Source organism: Salmo salar, chromosome ssa10, assembly GCF_905237065.1.
Source record: "Salmo salar chromosome ssa10, Ssal_v3.1, whole genome shotgun sequence".
In the NCBI taxonomy this organism is placed as follows: domain Eukaryota; kingdom Metazoa; phylum Chordata; class Actinopteri; order Salmoniformes; family Salmonidae; genus Salmo; species Salmo salar.
Genome location: NC_059451.1, coordinates 104,236,984 through 104,250,339, shown reverse-complemented (window position 1 = coordinate 104,250,339; position 13,356 = coordinate 104,236,984). Strand labels below are relative to the sequence as shown.

At 43.7% G+C, this 13,356-nt stretch overlaps 1 protein-coding gene across 3 annotated transcripts in view; it reads right to left on the bottom strand.

The window, feature by feature from the left end:
• Window positions 1-379: 379 nt before the first annotated feature.
• Window positions 380-13,356, bottom strand: part of LOC106561406 (ankyrin repeat and BTB/POZ domain-containing protein BTBD11-B) — a 118,607-nt gene continuing 105,630 nt past the window's right edge. For 2 of the 3 annotated variants that reach the window (XM_045688299.1, XM_045688298.1), the window contains 7 exons: window positions 12,462-12,640; window positions 10,657-10,762; window positions 10,359-10,461; window positions 4,186-4,267; window positions 3,421-3,969; window positions 2,752-2,865; window positions 380-2,095 (listed from right to left, as the gene is read on the bottom strand). In XM_045688299.1, the coding sequence (XP_045544255.1) occupies window positions 1,886-2,095; window positions 2,752-2,865; window positions 3,421-3,969; window positions 4,186-4,267; window positions 10,359-10,461; window positions 10,657-10,762; window positions 12,462-12,640 (1,343 nt within the window). In that variant the 3' untranslated portion in view covers window positions 380-1,885. The remainder of the gene's footprint in view (window positions 2,096-2,751; window positions 2,866-3,420; window positions 3,970-4,185; window positions 4,268-10,358; window positions 10,462-10,656; window positions 10,763-12,461; window positions 12,641-13,356) is intronic. The other variant, XM_014125350.2, reaches the window with a different exon arrangement.

Below are 13,356 nucleotides of genomic sequence, written 5' to 3'. Positions count from 1 at the left end.
CCTTCTCCCTGATTTTCCAAACGCACTTGAATCCCTGTCATGGATTTAAAACAATTGGATTGGTGTAAGTATTGGCTGAAGGGAGTTTCCACCACTGTGAAATCCATGACTGGAAGTATGCAAGTGCACACTTTGGGAGAAGGGTGGACAATTGGGATGCACCCTAAAGCTCATTTATTCTCTGTAGTACAGCTTGTGAAGTGTGTGATGATGTCACATGACCACTCCAAAACCTTCCGCCATGAGGGATCCAGCTAATGACAGAACACCAGAGGGTAAATCCATAGGTTCCAACAACAACAGGAGACCAGTTACTAAGGTTTCACAGTGGAAAAATCGTTGAGATTGTTGTTCGAGACAAGAATTGTACCAGTTGATATCTAGGGAGGATTCATATCATTCTTTATATTAATCTTTATGGAGGAAACGGATATTGAGTCACACATTTACATGTAGTTTCACAATGTCTGGAAAACACAACAGATGACGCATCTCCGGTTTAGGATAGACCCTGATCATCTTTTGAACTAGGCCCCTATCCATAAAGTGTCTCAGAGTAGGCGTGCTGGATCAGTTTGATCCTTTTAGATCATAATGAATGTGATTATACAGACAGGGGGACCTGATTCTAGATCAGCACTCCCACTCAGAGACGCTTTTTGAATACAGGCCCATAGCCGTTCTCTCCTGAAATGAAGACACCAGTACACGTCTACACATTTAGAGACACATGCTGACAATATCGTTCCTCTACCGTTCCTGCTCCCTCTCTTAAAGTCTCATGCCACTCTTAAACCAAACTGAACACAAGCAAAACAGTCATTCTCATGACATGCAACTTGAAACATACAGAACGATAACACATTGAAAAGAACAGCATTTTATAAAGCCATATCCAATGAGTAGACGCATGAGAACAAGAAACATCTGTAGGATATATACATTAACTTACAAGAGGAGCCATAGCTCTGTGTTTTATTCACAATATTTACACAGTTCTAACAGCGGATGAAGGAAGGAAATGTGTTTTCTGTTCTCCAGCTTTCCCAAACATAGCTTGAAGAATTTCCCAATACCTCTCTCCTTTGCATGACTCCCTTAAAACATACTACCACATGACATACAGTATATCCACATATCACTCTTACATGTAGCAGACCAGGGTTCAAATACTACTTGAAATCATGTTAAATACTTTATCTAGGCGTGATTGAGCTTGCCTGGCACAATGGAACCAATAGAATAGTCACAAAAGTGCAAGCTGCACCAATCTGACACCCCGGGCAGACTAGCAAATGCTAAAAGTATTTTATTTCAAATAATATTGAACTCAGGTCTGCTCTTATGTTAAGTTTGGCTAGGCCCAGTTATAAATAGACTATAAAGCTATGTAGGATTGCAGAACCATGCTGAGAAAAGTACCAACAATGATTCTGTCCAGTAGACATGTGGACAATGGCAGGTCTGACTGCAGTCTGGAGACTAATGTCAAGGAGCGAAGTAATGTTGACTGGGGCTTTACGAATGATCCCAGACACACACACACACACACACACACACACACACACACACACACACACACACACACACATTCCTCACTGCATCTCAGCGATATAGTCCCACTATTGCTGTGATGAGTCAGCTTTGCTTCAGCCCTATGAAAATCTCCTTTTCACAATTTCTGGGGTTCCAGCGCTGTCCATTTGCCTAAGTGCTCGGCCCAAAGCTCAGTAGGCTGCAGGAGAATGGCAATGGGGTGTTAGCACAGCAAGCAATTTAAAAGTGTCACTGTCGAGTGTGGTTCAGTACAGCTATGTGTTGAACTGGGGTCAATGGTGACAGACAGACAGTTCCAGTCCCATTAGCAGCTCAATCAATCAACCAATCAGACAATGGAGCCCTTGGAGGAGGACAGGTGGATGGACTGGATGCGGATGCCCAGGGTCTTCTCCAGGTCCAGGAGTACGTCGGTGGCGGGACTGTCTGGAGGCGTGTCGTACAGCAGTGTTTTGAAGGGCTCCAGCTCAATCAGCACCACCATGTTTTTCAGGAAGTAGCCCTCGATGTAGACAGCCAAATCTGGGACATCCAGGAACTGATGGAGCAGAAGGTTTGAGAACAGTTGAGTGTTGTCTAGCTTGAGTTGGATGCCAAACCTATACATGTTTGTTCATGCACACAAGCAAGCACACACACACACTGCGTGAGGAATCTGTGTATCAGTAGAGTTCAAAAGGTACTCACACTAAAACCATGACAAAGGAATAACTCAAGGAGGCAGAGATGCTACAATAATATACTTAATTGAATCCATGCTCAAAAGAATACAAAAGGTTAAAGTGCAAGGTGTAGAAGGAAACACACAAAGGTACAGAGACATGCATACCCATACATTGTGATATTGTTGTATGGTGGTATTAAACATTTTGTATTGTAAAAGGAGCATACGTTTCGGCTTCTATGCCCTCATCAGTGCTGCACAAACTAATTAAGGAGACATCTACTTAAGAATCTGTGTATCAAACTTGTTTATTTGCATGCATTTCTACAGTGCATACTGCAAACGGCACAAACACCGAGCAGGAAGGCAAGCACAGGCAAATATGTTTACACATGATCACACACAAACTCACACCCACGGCCTCATACACACGTGCTTGAATAGATAGTAGACATACACAAGCAGACCCCCACACACAGCCACCCATGTGTGGTACTGCTGTACAACACATTCTCAACTCGACCCCTCACCTTGGTGTGGCTGTAGATCTCCACACAGGTTTCTGTGTTGATGTTCTTAGAGCAGATGATCTCACAGTGCCTCTGCAGCGCCTCCAGCTGGAAGAACTTGGCCGCTGACAGCAGCTGCACACACCAGAAAAGAAGACAATTATAGCCTGGCACCAGATCTATTTAGGCTGCCTTATCCTGCTGTATGGTCACAATGACACAGATCTCGGCCCAGTCACCAGGCTAGTAACATGACCCTATTATGGTTAAGTAGTACATGTTGTTGGACTGTAATATTGCTCTTCACTAACTGGGACTGCCCACCTTGTGTCAGGAAGTATATAAATTGTATTGATTATGAACATGCATCTATCTATAGTACCAGTCAAAAGTTTGGACACACCTCCTCATTCAAGAGTTTTTCTTTATTTTTACTGTTTTCTACATTGTAGAATAATAGTGAAGACATCAAAACTATGAAATAACACATATGGAATCAAGTAATAACTAAAGAAGTGTTAAACAAATCAGAATATATTTTATATTCTTCAAAGTAGCCACCCTTTGCCTCGGTGACAGCTTTGCACACTCTTGGCATTCTCTCAACCAGCTGTATATTGGTCTAAGTCTTATTGCATCTTAGAAAACATGACTCGACTGACAACGTGGCAAATGGACTAACAGTCTCACCTCCATAACCTCTGTGTTTCTGATGTGCAGATGGACTAACAGTCTCACCTCCATAACCTCTGTGTTTCTGATGTGCAGATGGACTAACAGTCTCACCTCCATAACCTCTGTGTTTCTGATGTGCAGATGGACTAACAGTCTCACCTCCATAACCTCTGTGTTTCTGATGTGCAGATGGACTAACAGTCTCACCTCCATAACCTCTGTGTTTCTGATGTGCAGATGGACTAACAGTCTCACCTCCATAACCTCTGTGTTTCTGATGTGCAGATGGACTAACAGTCTCACCTCCATAACCTCTGTGTTTCTGATGTGCAGATGGACTAACAGTCTCACCTCCATAACCTCTGTGTTTCTGATGTGCAGATGGACTAACAGTCTCACCTCCATAACCTCTGTGTTTCTGATGTGCAGATGGACTAACAGTCTCACCTCCATAACCTCTGTGTTTCTGATGTGCAGATGGACTAACAGTCTCACCTCCATAACCTCTGTGTTTCTGATGTGCAGATGCTCCGTCCCACCACAGTAGAGGTATTGCATCACCAGCTGTAACAGTACGAATGAACCGACGTTTACACAACACAACAAACCTACCAATGGATTTACACTGTTATGGGAAAGAATCTGGGTATTTTTTTGTATGAACATTCCCTTTTGAGAATGTATCACACCGTTGTCTGATTCATGTTTCAATTTGATTAGATTGCAAGGGAAAAGCACATGTCTAAGTAAACAGAATAGTTGTTTTCTCTACGAACGCACCAGGAATATGTTGTATTTGACGTGGCTGATTTCAATACATGTGTTTTCAGCAGCTGGTCTGTTCGCCAGTAGAGACTTAAACCTTAAGCAGAGAGAAAGAAAGACAGAGAGAGAATAAAAAAGAGATTTATTTATTTTTTATTTCACCTTTATTTAACCAGGTAGGCCAGTTGAGAACAAGTTCTCATTTACAACTGCGACCTGGCCAAGATAAAGCAAAGCAGTGCGACAAAAACAGCAACACAGAGTTACACATAAACAAACGTACAGTCAATAACACAAAAGAAAAGAAAAATAGAAAGAATCTATGTACAGTGTGTGCAAATGTAGAAGAGTAGGGAGGTTGGCAATAAATAGGCCATACAGGCTAAAATAATTACAACTTAGCATTAATACTGGAGTGATATATGTGCAGATGATGATGTGCAAATAGAGATACTGAGGTGCAAAAGATCAAGAGGGTAAGTAATAATATGGGAATGAGGTAGTTGGGTGTGCTATTTATAGATTGGCTGTGTACAGGTACAGTGATCGGTAAGCTGCTCTGACAACTTATGCTTAAAGTTAGAGAGGGAGATAAAAGACTCCAGATTCAGAGATTTTTGCAATTCGTTCCAGTCATTGGCAGCAGAGAACTGAAAGGAAAGTCAGCCAAAGGAAGTGTTGGCTTTTGGGATGACCAGTGCAATATACCTGCTGGAGCATGAGGAAGGCACCAAAATTGCCTACCCTGGAAGCCTGTGTTTCAGACATAAGGAAGTGAATGGCGGCAAATGTATTACTTTAAAACTCAGACAAAACAGAGATGCTAGTTCTAGGTCCCAAGAAACAAAGAGATCTACTGTTGGATCTGACAATTCATCTTGATGGTTGTACAGTCATCTCAAATAAAACTGTGAAGGACCTCAGCGATACTCTGGACCCTGATCTCTCTTTTGACGAACATACCAAGAATATTTTATGGGCAGCTTTTCCCATCTTCGTAACGTTGTACAAATCTGAAACGTTTTGTCCAAAAATGATGCAGAAAAGCTAATCCATGCTTTTGTCACTTCTAGATTAGATTACTGTAATGCTCTACTCTCTGGCTACCTGCATAAAGCACTTAATAAACTTAAGTTAGTGCTAAACACAGCTGTTAGCTCTTGACTACAACCCCAAAATGTTATCATATTACTCCAGTGCAAGCCTCTACACTGGCTTCTTGTTAAGGCTAGGGAGGATTTCAAGGTTTTACTGCTATTGCATGGACTTGCTCCTACCTACAGTATCTTTCCGATTTGGTCGTGCCGCACATACCTACACGTACGCTAAAGTCACAAGATACAGGCCTTCTTACTGTCTTTAGAATTTCTAACCAAACAGGTGGAGGCAGGGTTTTCTCCTATCAAGCTCCATTTTTATGGAATGATCTGCCTATCGACGTGAGAGACGCAGACTCGGTCTCGACCTTTAAGTCTTTACTGAAGACTCATCTCGACTTGTGTGGGTTGAGTCACAGACATGATCTTCCTGTCCGGTTTTGCGCCCCCTCAGGCTTGTGCGGTGGAGGAGATCTTTGTGGGCTATACTCAGCCTTGTCTCAGGGTAGTAAGTTGGTGGTCTGTTGACATCCCTCTAGTGGTGTTGGGGCTGTGCTTTGGCAAAGTGGGTGGAGTTATATCCTGCCTGGTTGGCCACAGTGTCATCGTCCCCCCCCCTCCCGCCCCCGTCCGTCTCAGCCTCCAGTATCTATGCTGCAATAGTCTATGTATTTGAATTTTGTATTTATTAAGGATCCCCATTACTCTTCCTGGGGTCCAAACATATTAAAGCACTTACATTACATATAAAACAAAAGATAAAACAGTACATCAGATAACATTATTACACCACTACATATCTACAATACAAAATGTTTAATACCACCATACAACAATATCACAATGTATGCGTATGCATATCTCTGTACCTTTGTGTGTGTCTCTTCACAGTGCCGGGGGGCTAGGGTCAATCTGTCCTACCTGGTGTAATTCTCTTGTCCTATCTGGTGTCCTGTGTGAACTTAAATATGCTCCCCCTAATTCTCCCATCTCTCTCTCTCTCCTCCTCTGGCCTTAATGGCCATGTTCTGTTATAATCTCCAACCGGCACAGCCAGAAGAGGACTGGCCACCTCTCAGAGCCTGGTTCCTCTCTAGGTTTCTTCCTAGGTTCTGGCATTTCTAGGGAGTTTTTCCTAGCCACCGTGCTTCTACACCTGCATTGCTTGCTGTTTGGAGTTTTGGCTGGGTTTCTGTATAAGCACTTTGAGATATCAGCTGATGTAAAAAGGGCTTGATAAATATATTTGATTGATTTGCTTGATTGAGACAGGAGTTATGTATGGGTAGTTGGGTACAGGAGTAATGTAAGGGTAGTTGGGGACAGGAGTTGTGTATGGGTAGTTGGGGACAGGAGTTGTGTATGGGTAGTTGGGGACAGGAGTTATGTATGGGTAGTTGGGATCAGTAGTTATGTATGGGTAGTTGGATCAGGAGTTATGTATGGGTAGTTGGATCAGGAGTTATGTATGGGTAGTTGGATCAGGAGTTATGTAAGGGTAGTTGGGATCAGGAGTTATGTAAGGGTAGTTGGGGTCAGGAGTTATGTAAGGGTAGTTGGGGACAGGAGTTATGTAAGGGTAGTTGGGTACAGGAGTTATGTAAGGGTAGTTGGGGACAGGAGTTATGTATGGGTAGTTGGGATCAGGAGTTATGTATGGGTAGTTGGGATCAGGAGTTACGTAAGGGTAGTTGGATCAGGAGTTATGTATGGGTAGTTGGGACCAGGAGTTATGTAAGGGTAGTTGGGATCAGGAGTTATGTATGGGTAGTTGGGGACAGGAGTTATGTATGGGTAGTTGGGGACAGGAGTTATGTAAGGGTAGTTGGATCAGGAGTTATGTAAGGGTAGTTGGATCAGGAGTTATGTAAGGGTAGTTGGATCAGGAGTTATGTATGGGTAGTTGGGGTCAGGAGTTACGTAAGGGTAGTTGGATCAGGAGTTACGTAAGGGTAGTTGGATCAGGAGTTATGTAAGGGTAGTTGGATCAGGAGTTATGTATGGGTAGTTGGGACCAGGAGTTATGTAAGGGTAGTTGGATCAGGAGTTATGTAAGGGTAGTTGGATCAGGAGTTATGTAAGGGTAGTTGGATCAGGAGTTACGTATGGGTAGTTGGGGACAGGAGTTACGTAAGGGTAGTTGGATCAGGAGTTACGTAAGGGTAGTTGGGTCAGGAGTTATGTAAGGGTAGTTGGATCAGGAGTTATGTATGGGTAGTTGGGATCAGGAGTTATGTATGGTTAGTTGGGGACAGGAGTTGTGTATGGGTAGTTGGGATCAGGAGTTGTGTATGGGTAGTTGGGGACAGGAGTTATGTAAGGGTAGTTGGGGACAGGAGTTATGTAAGGGTAGTTGGGGACAGGAGTTGTGTATGGGTAGTTGGGGACAGGAGTTATGTATGTAGTTGGGGACAGGAGTTATGTAAGGGTAGTTGGATCAGGAGTTACGTAAGGGTAGTTGGATCAGGAGTTATGTATGGGTAGTTGGGACCAGGAGTTATGTAAGGGTAGTTGGGATCAGGAGTTATGTATGGGTAGTTGGGATCAGGAGTTATGTATGGGTAGTTGGGTACAGGAGTTATGTAAGGGTAGTTGGATCAGGAGTTATGTAAGGGTAGTTGGATCAGGAGTTATGTAAGGGTAGTTGGATCAGGAGTTATGTATGGGTAGTTGGGGTCAGGAGTTATGTAAGGGTAGTTGGATCAGGAGTTACGTAAGGGTAGTTGGATCAGGAGTTATGTAAGGGTAGTTGGGACCAGGAGTTACGTAAGGGTAGTTGGGATCAGGAGTTATGTATGGCTAGTCGGGGACAGGAGTTATGTATGGGTAGTCGGGGACAGGAGTTATGTAAGGGTAGTTGGGGACAGGAGTTATGTATGGGTAGTTGGGGACAGGAGTTATGTAAGGGTAGTTGGATTCAGGAGTTATGTAAGGGTAGTTGGGATCAGGAGTTATGTAAGGGTAGTTGGATCAGGAGTTAAGTATGGGTAGTTGGGGACAGGAGTTACGTAAGGGTAGTTGGATCAGGAGTTACGTAAGGGTAGTTGGGATCAGGAGTTATGTAAGGGTAGTTGGATCAGGAGTTATGTATGGGTAGTTGGGCGCAGGAGTTGTGTATGGTTAGTTGGGGACAGGAGTTGTGTATGGGTAGTTGGGGACAGGAGTTGTGTATGGGTAGTTGGGGACAGGAGTTATGTAAGGGTAGTTGGGGACAGGAGTTATGTATGTAGTTTGGGACAGGAGTTATGTAAGGGTAGTTGGATCAGGAGTTACGTAAGGGTAGTTGGATCAGGAGTTATGTATGGGTAGTTGGGATCAGGAGTTATGTAAGGGTAGTTGGATCAGGAGTTATGTAAGGGTAGTTGGATCAGGAGTTATGTAAGGGTAGTTGGATCAGGAGTTATGTATGGGTAGTTGGGCGCAGGAGTTATGTATGGTTAGTTGGGGACAGGAGTTGTGTATGGGTAGTTGGGGACAGGAGTTATGTAAGGGTAGTTGGATCAGGAGTTATGTAAGGGTAGTTGGATCAGGAGTTATGTAAGGGTAGTTGGATCAGGAGTTATGTATGGGTAGTTGGGGTCAGGAGTTATGTATGGGTAGTTGGGGTCAGGAGTTATGTAAGGGTAGTTGGGACCAGGAGTTATGTAAGGGTAGTTGGGATCAGGAGTTATGTAAGGCTAGTCGGGGACAGGAGTTATGTATGGGTAGTCGGGGTCAGGAGTTATGTAAGGGTAGTTGGGGACAGGAGTTATGTATGGGTAGTTGGGTACAGGAGTTATGTAAGGGTAGTTGGGTACAGGAGTTGTGTATGGGTAGTTGGGGACAGGAGTTATGTATGGGTAGTTGGGATCAGGAGTTATGTATGGGTAGTTGGATCAGGAGTTATGTATGGGTAGTCGGGGACAGGAGTTATGTATGGGTAGTCGGGGTCAGGAGTTATGTAAGGGTAGTTGGGGACAGGAGTTATGTATGGGTAGTTGGGATCAGGAGTTATGTATGGGTAGTTGGATCAGGAGTTATGTATGGGTAGTTGGGGACAGGAGTTATGTAAGGGTAGATGGATCAGGAGTTATGTATGGGTAGTTGGATCAGGAGTTACGTATGGGTAGTTGGATCAGGAGTTATGTATGGGTAGTTGGGGACAGGAGTTATGTAAGGGTAGATGGATCAGGAGTTATGTATGGGTAGTTGGATCAGGAGTTACGTATGGGTAGTTGGATCAGGAGTTATGTAAGGGTAGTTGGGATCAGGAGTTATGTAAGGGTAGTTGGATCAGGAGTTATGTAAGGGTAGTTGGATCAGGAGTTATGTAAGGGTAGATGGATCAGGAGTTATGTAAGGGTAGTTGGGGTCAGGAGTTATGTATGGGTAGTTGGGATCAGGAGTTATGTATGGGTAGTTGGGGACAGGAGTTATGTAAGGGTAGTTGGGATCAGGAGTTATGTAAGGGTAGTTGGGGACAGGAGTTATGTAAGGGTAGTTGGGGACAGGAGTTATGTAAGGGTAGTTGGGGACAGGAGTTATGTAAAGGTAGTTGGGGACAGGAGTTATGTAAGGGTAGTTGGAGACAGGAGTAATGTAAGGGTAGTTGGGGACAGGAGTTATGTAAGGGTAGTTGGGGACAGGAGTTATGTAAAGGTAGTTGGGGACAGGAGTTATGTAAGGGTAGTTGGAGACAGGAGTAATGTAAGGGTAGTTGGGGACAGGAGTTATGTAAGGGTAGTTGGGGACAGGAGTTATGTAAGGGTAGTTGGGGACAGGAGTTATGTAGATAGTTAAGGTGGAATTTATACCATATTTCTTCTACGTATGCAATCATTTCAGATCTACATAAGCCCCTATTAGGGGGAATGTAGGAATGTACCCAGATGCAGTTTAACACCATCCTAGATTAGTGTGTTTTAGTGCAAGACTAGGCTTAATCTGTGTCCAGGGAAACTGGCATAGTGTGCGTGTGTGTGTGTGTGTGTGTGTGTGTGTGTGTGTGTGTGTGTGTGTGTGTGTGTGTGTGTGTGTGTGTGTGTGTGTGTGTGTGTGTGTGTGTGCGTGTGCGAGAGAGAGAGAGAGAGAGAGAGAGAGCAGTGTTCTGACCTGGCAGAGGCGGTGAAGAGCAGGACTTTGTGGGCGTAGAATGGCTTCCCCTCCACCAGGAAGGTCACATCTGACATCTCCTTGTTGTTTAGGAAATGAGGATCTGGAAGGCAGATTCATCATCTATTTTATTGCAACTCACTTCTGAATTTCTAGTTTATGACAATATTTGGCCACTAAATGGAGCATTTGTCTATGCTGATGTGAATCAGTGCAGTGTTATGTATGACGTGCTCCATAGCAGAAATCTAACTTTTACTACTAAGTAATAAGACCTAATCCTTCTTCTCCTGCTCACCCAGGCGTGAGGTCTGTTTCCTCTTGATCTCGGAGAGTTTGGGGATGGGGTACGGCCCGTAGCACTGGGTGAAGATCAGAGACAGCTGCTGGCTGATCACCTCATTCTGGAACATGGCAGATAGGCAGAGGGAATACAGGGGAGTTAGATATCAGACAGGTTTTATACACTCCATACACACAATATAGATAAAGGCAGATACAGGTATCTACTACCACATTCACTTCCACATTTCCCAGTAGGTCAAGTCACAAAGGCTGCTGATGAAACAAGCACCGGTGTTCACAGTCAATCAGTGACTAGATTATCTAGTGTTGCTTTCAGAAGGATGAAAAATAACATCTGCAGACCACAGAGGACCCAGGGTAACAGACCCACACTTGTTGATGGACTGAATAAATCACAAATGTTGCAGTAACTGCTGCTATAATGTATTGTGTGCCACACCAGTATGGAGAACATAATAACAAGTCCCGTTTAAAGAATAAATCCACATTTGTCATATCACATCCTGAACATGAAAACATACACATCTTCTCAGTGTTACTCTCTGTTGTGCATCAGTCTGCACTTTGTGTGTGTGTGTTAAACAAGAAGGTGTAAATAGACTGTTACACACACACACACACACACACACACACACACACACACACAGTCTGGCTAGAGGAAGATGAACGTTCTCTACCTTGAAGTCACACATTATTAGCGGGGATATGACAGGACAAACAGTGATGGGGGTCCCCGACGTCTCATAGAGTAGGCATCACTGCCTCTGCCATAGATCAACCCTGACAGGGACAAGAGCAGCTGCTGGAATGGGACAGGAGAGGACGGTGTGTGGCGGGGGCTTTGTGTGTTTGTACGTTTGTCTGTGTTTGTGTCCGTGCGTGTATGTGTATGTATGTCTATGTGTATGTGTGTGTGTGCGTGTGTGTATGTATGTGTGTGTGTGAGTGTCCATGCACGTGTGTGTTCATCTGCTCTCTCTTAGCAATAATGCACAAACCCAACTACATGACAGGCCAACAGTTAGTTGATATATAAGAAAAGGCATTGAACTGTGCTAATATATTATTGAGGTATTATGTTGGATCTAATGCTGCAGTGAATCTTGAGGGGATAAAGAGAGAAGGGTGGGGTTTGAAAAATGGGTACAATTTAGAAGCGGAGGGCATAAATCATAAATCAATGCACTAATTGAAATGGATTGGGCCTGGGGGGTTCCGTCAGTCAGTGTGGAGCTAAGGGCTGCATTATATAATCACAATAAGACAAATGGGTCGTGTTCCAAATGCCAGCCTATTCTCTATTTAGTGTACTACTGTTGACCAGGGCTCATAGGAATGCAGAGGAGACTGAGCCAAGCGAGTAGGCCATGTTTCTATAAAGGGGAATAAAAACGTCCATAGGCTCCTTCATAAGGGTATGGTTGTGAAGCAGAAAGAAGACATGATTATCTTCACTGTCAGGAGAGGAAAAAAGAGACAGATATGGAGGTAAAGAGGAACAGGGGATGTTGGGATCTGACAACATGCTTCACATTGTGTATTCCCTCTGAAATTCCAATGATCTCTACGTTTATTTTTTATGTGACCAATTTCCCAATGCAACCAATACAGTTCAAAGTTGAAAAAAGTGGGATGTGGATACTGAAAAAAGCTGAGTGTAGAAAGTTAGATGTGTGCCCAACTCAGATCTAGAATACATTTGGCCTTTAAGAATATAATGAATAAGAGGGGGGACCTGATCCTAGATCAGCAATTGTCTGAGACACTTTTTGAATACAGGCCATGATATCCAGTCACCTTGCTGGCTCGTAGGATCTGAAACAAGAGTGGCAGGCCGTGGGTGATGAGCTCCTGTGTGTACTCCTCCTCCTCAATACAGCTGAACTCCTTGAGCAGGCCCTGGATCAGTGGTCTCCGGTGCTGCAGGAAACACGTCCGCAGAGACTCCAGCCAGGTGTGCAGCGTCCAGGGGACCCCTGAGGCACATACACACACAGAGATGTTTACATCTACACACACAGAGATGTTTACATCTACACACACAGAGATGTTTACATCTACACACACAGAGATGTTTACATCTACACACACTTGACATCCCGCCAACTTTGAGAAAAAACACTATCAGAGTTGTGCCTGTTGTTCACATGTAAATCTGCCATCTCATTAGCTAGAATGTTCCTGTCTGCCTCCTACTTCTCCCGTCTGTTTACACTGATTCCCATTGTTAATATTGCCAGCAATATATCTTGTCAACAAAACTATAATACATATAATACAGTGATAACACACTAACAGAACTTAGTGGAATGAGGAGACAAATGGAAAAAACACAAGGTTGTTACACAAACAGCCGGCCTTCATTCCGTTGGAAAAACAACAACAACACAGGCAGAACATCTACAGTTTGCTTCATGTGACTAGAATGCAAGCGAATGGCCACGGCAATATGGATCTCTTAGATTACAATGTATAGGTCAGACCTGAATGTATATCTATTATACTGACAAAAGGCTGTGCATATCTATACTGTAATTACTGCATTGTGAAGACCTAAAGAAAGTACATGTTGTTTACAAATATGCAGTTGACCTGAAACTAAGTCCATGGTTGATGAGGTGAACGTCTATATATCGTTCCCTGTTGCAAGTCCACAGACATGCAGTTGGCATCTCAACATGTTACTTATCTG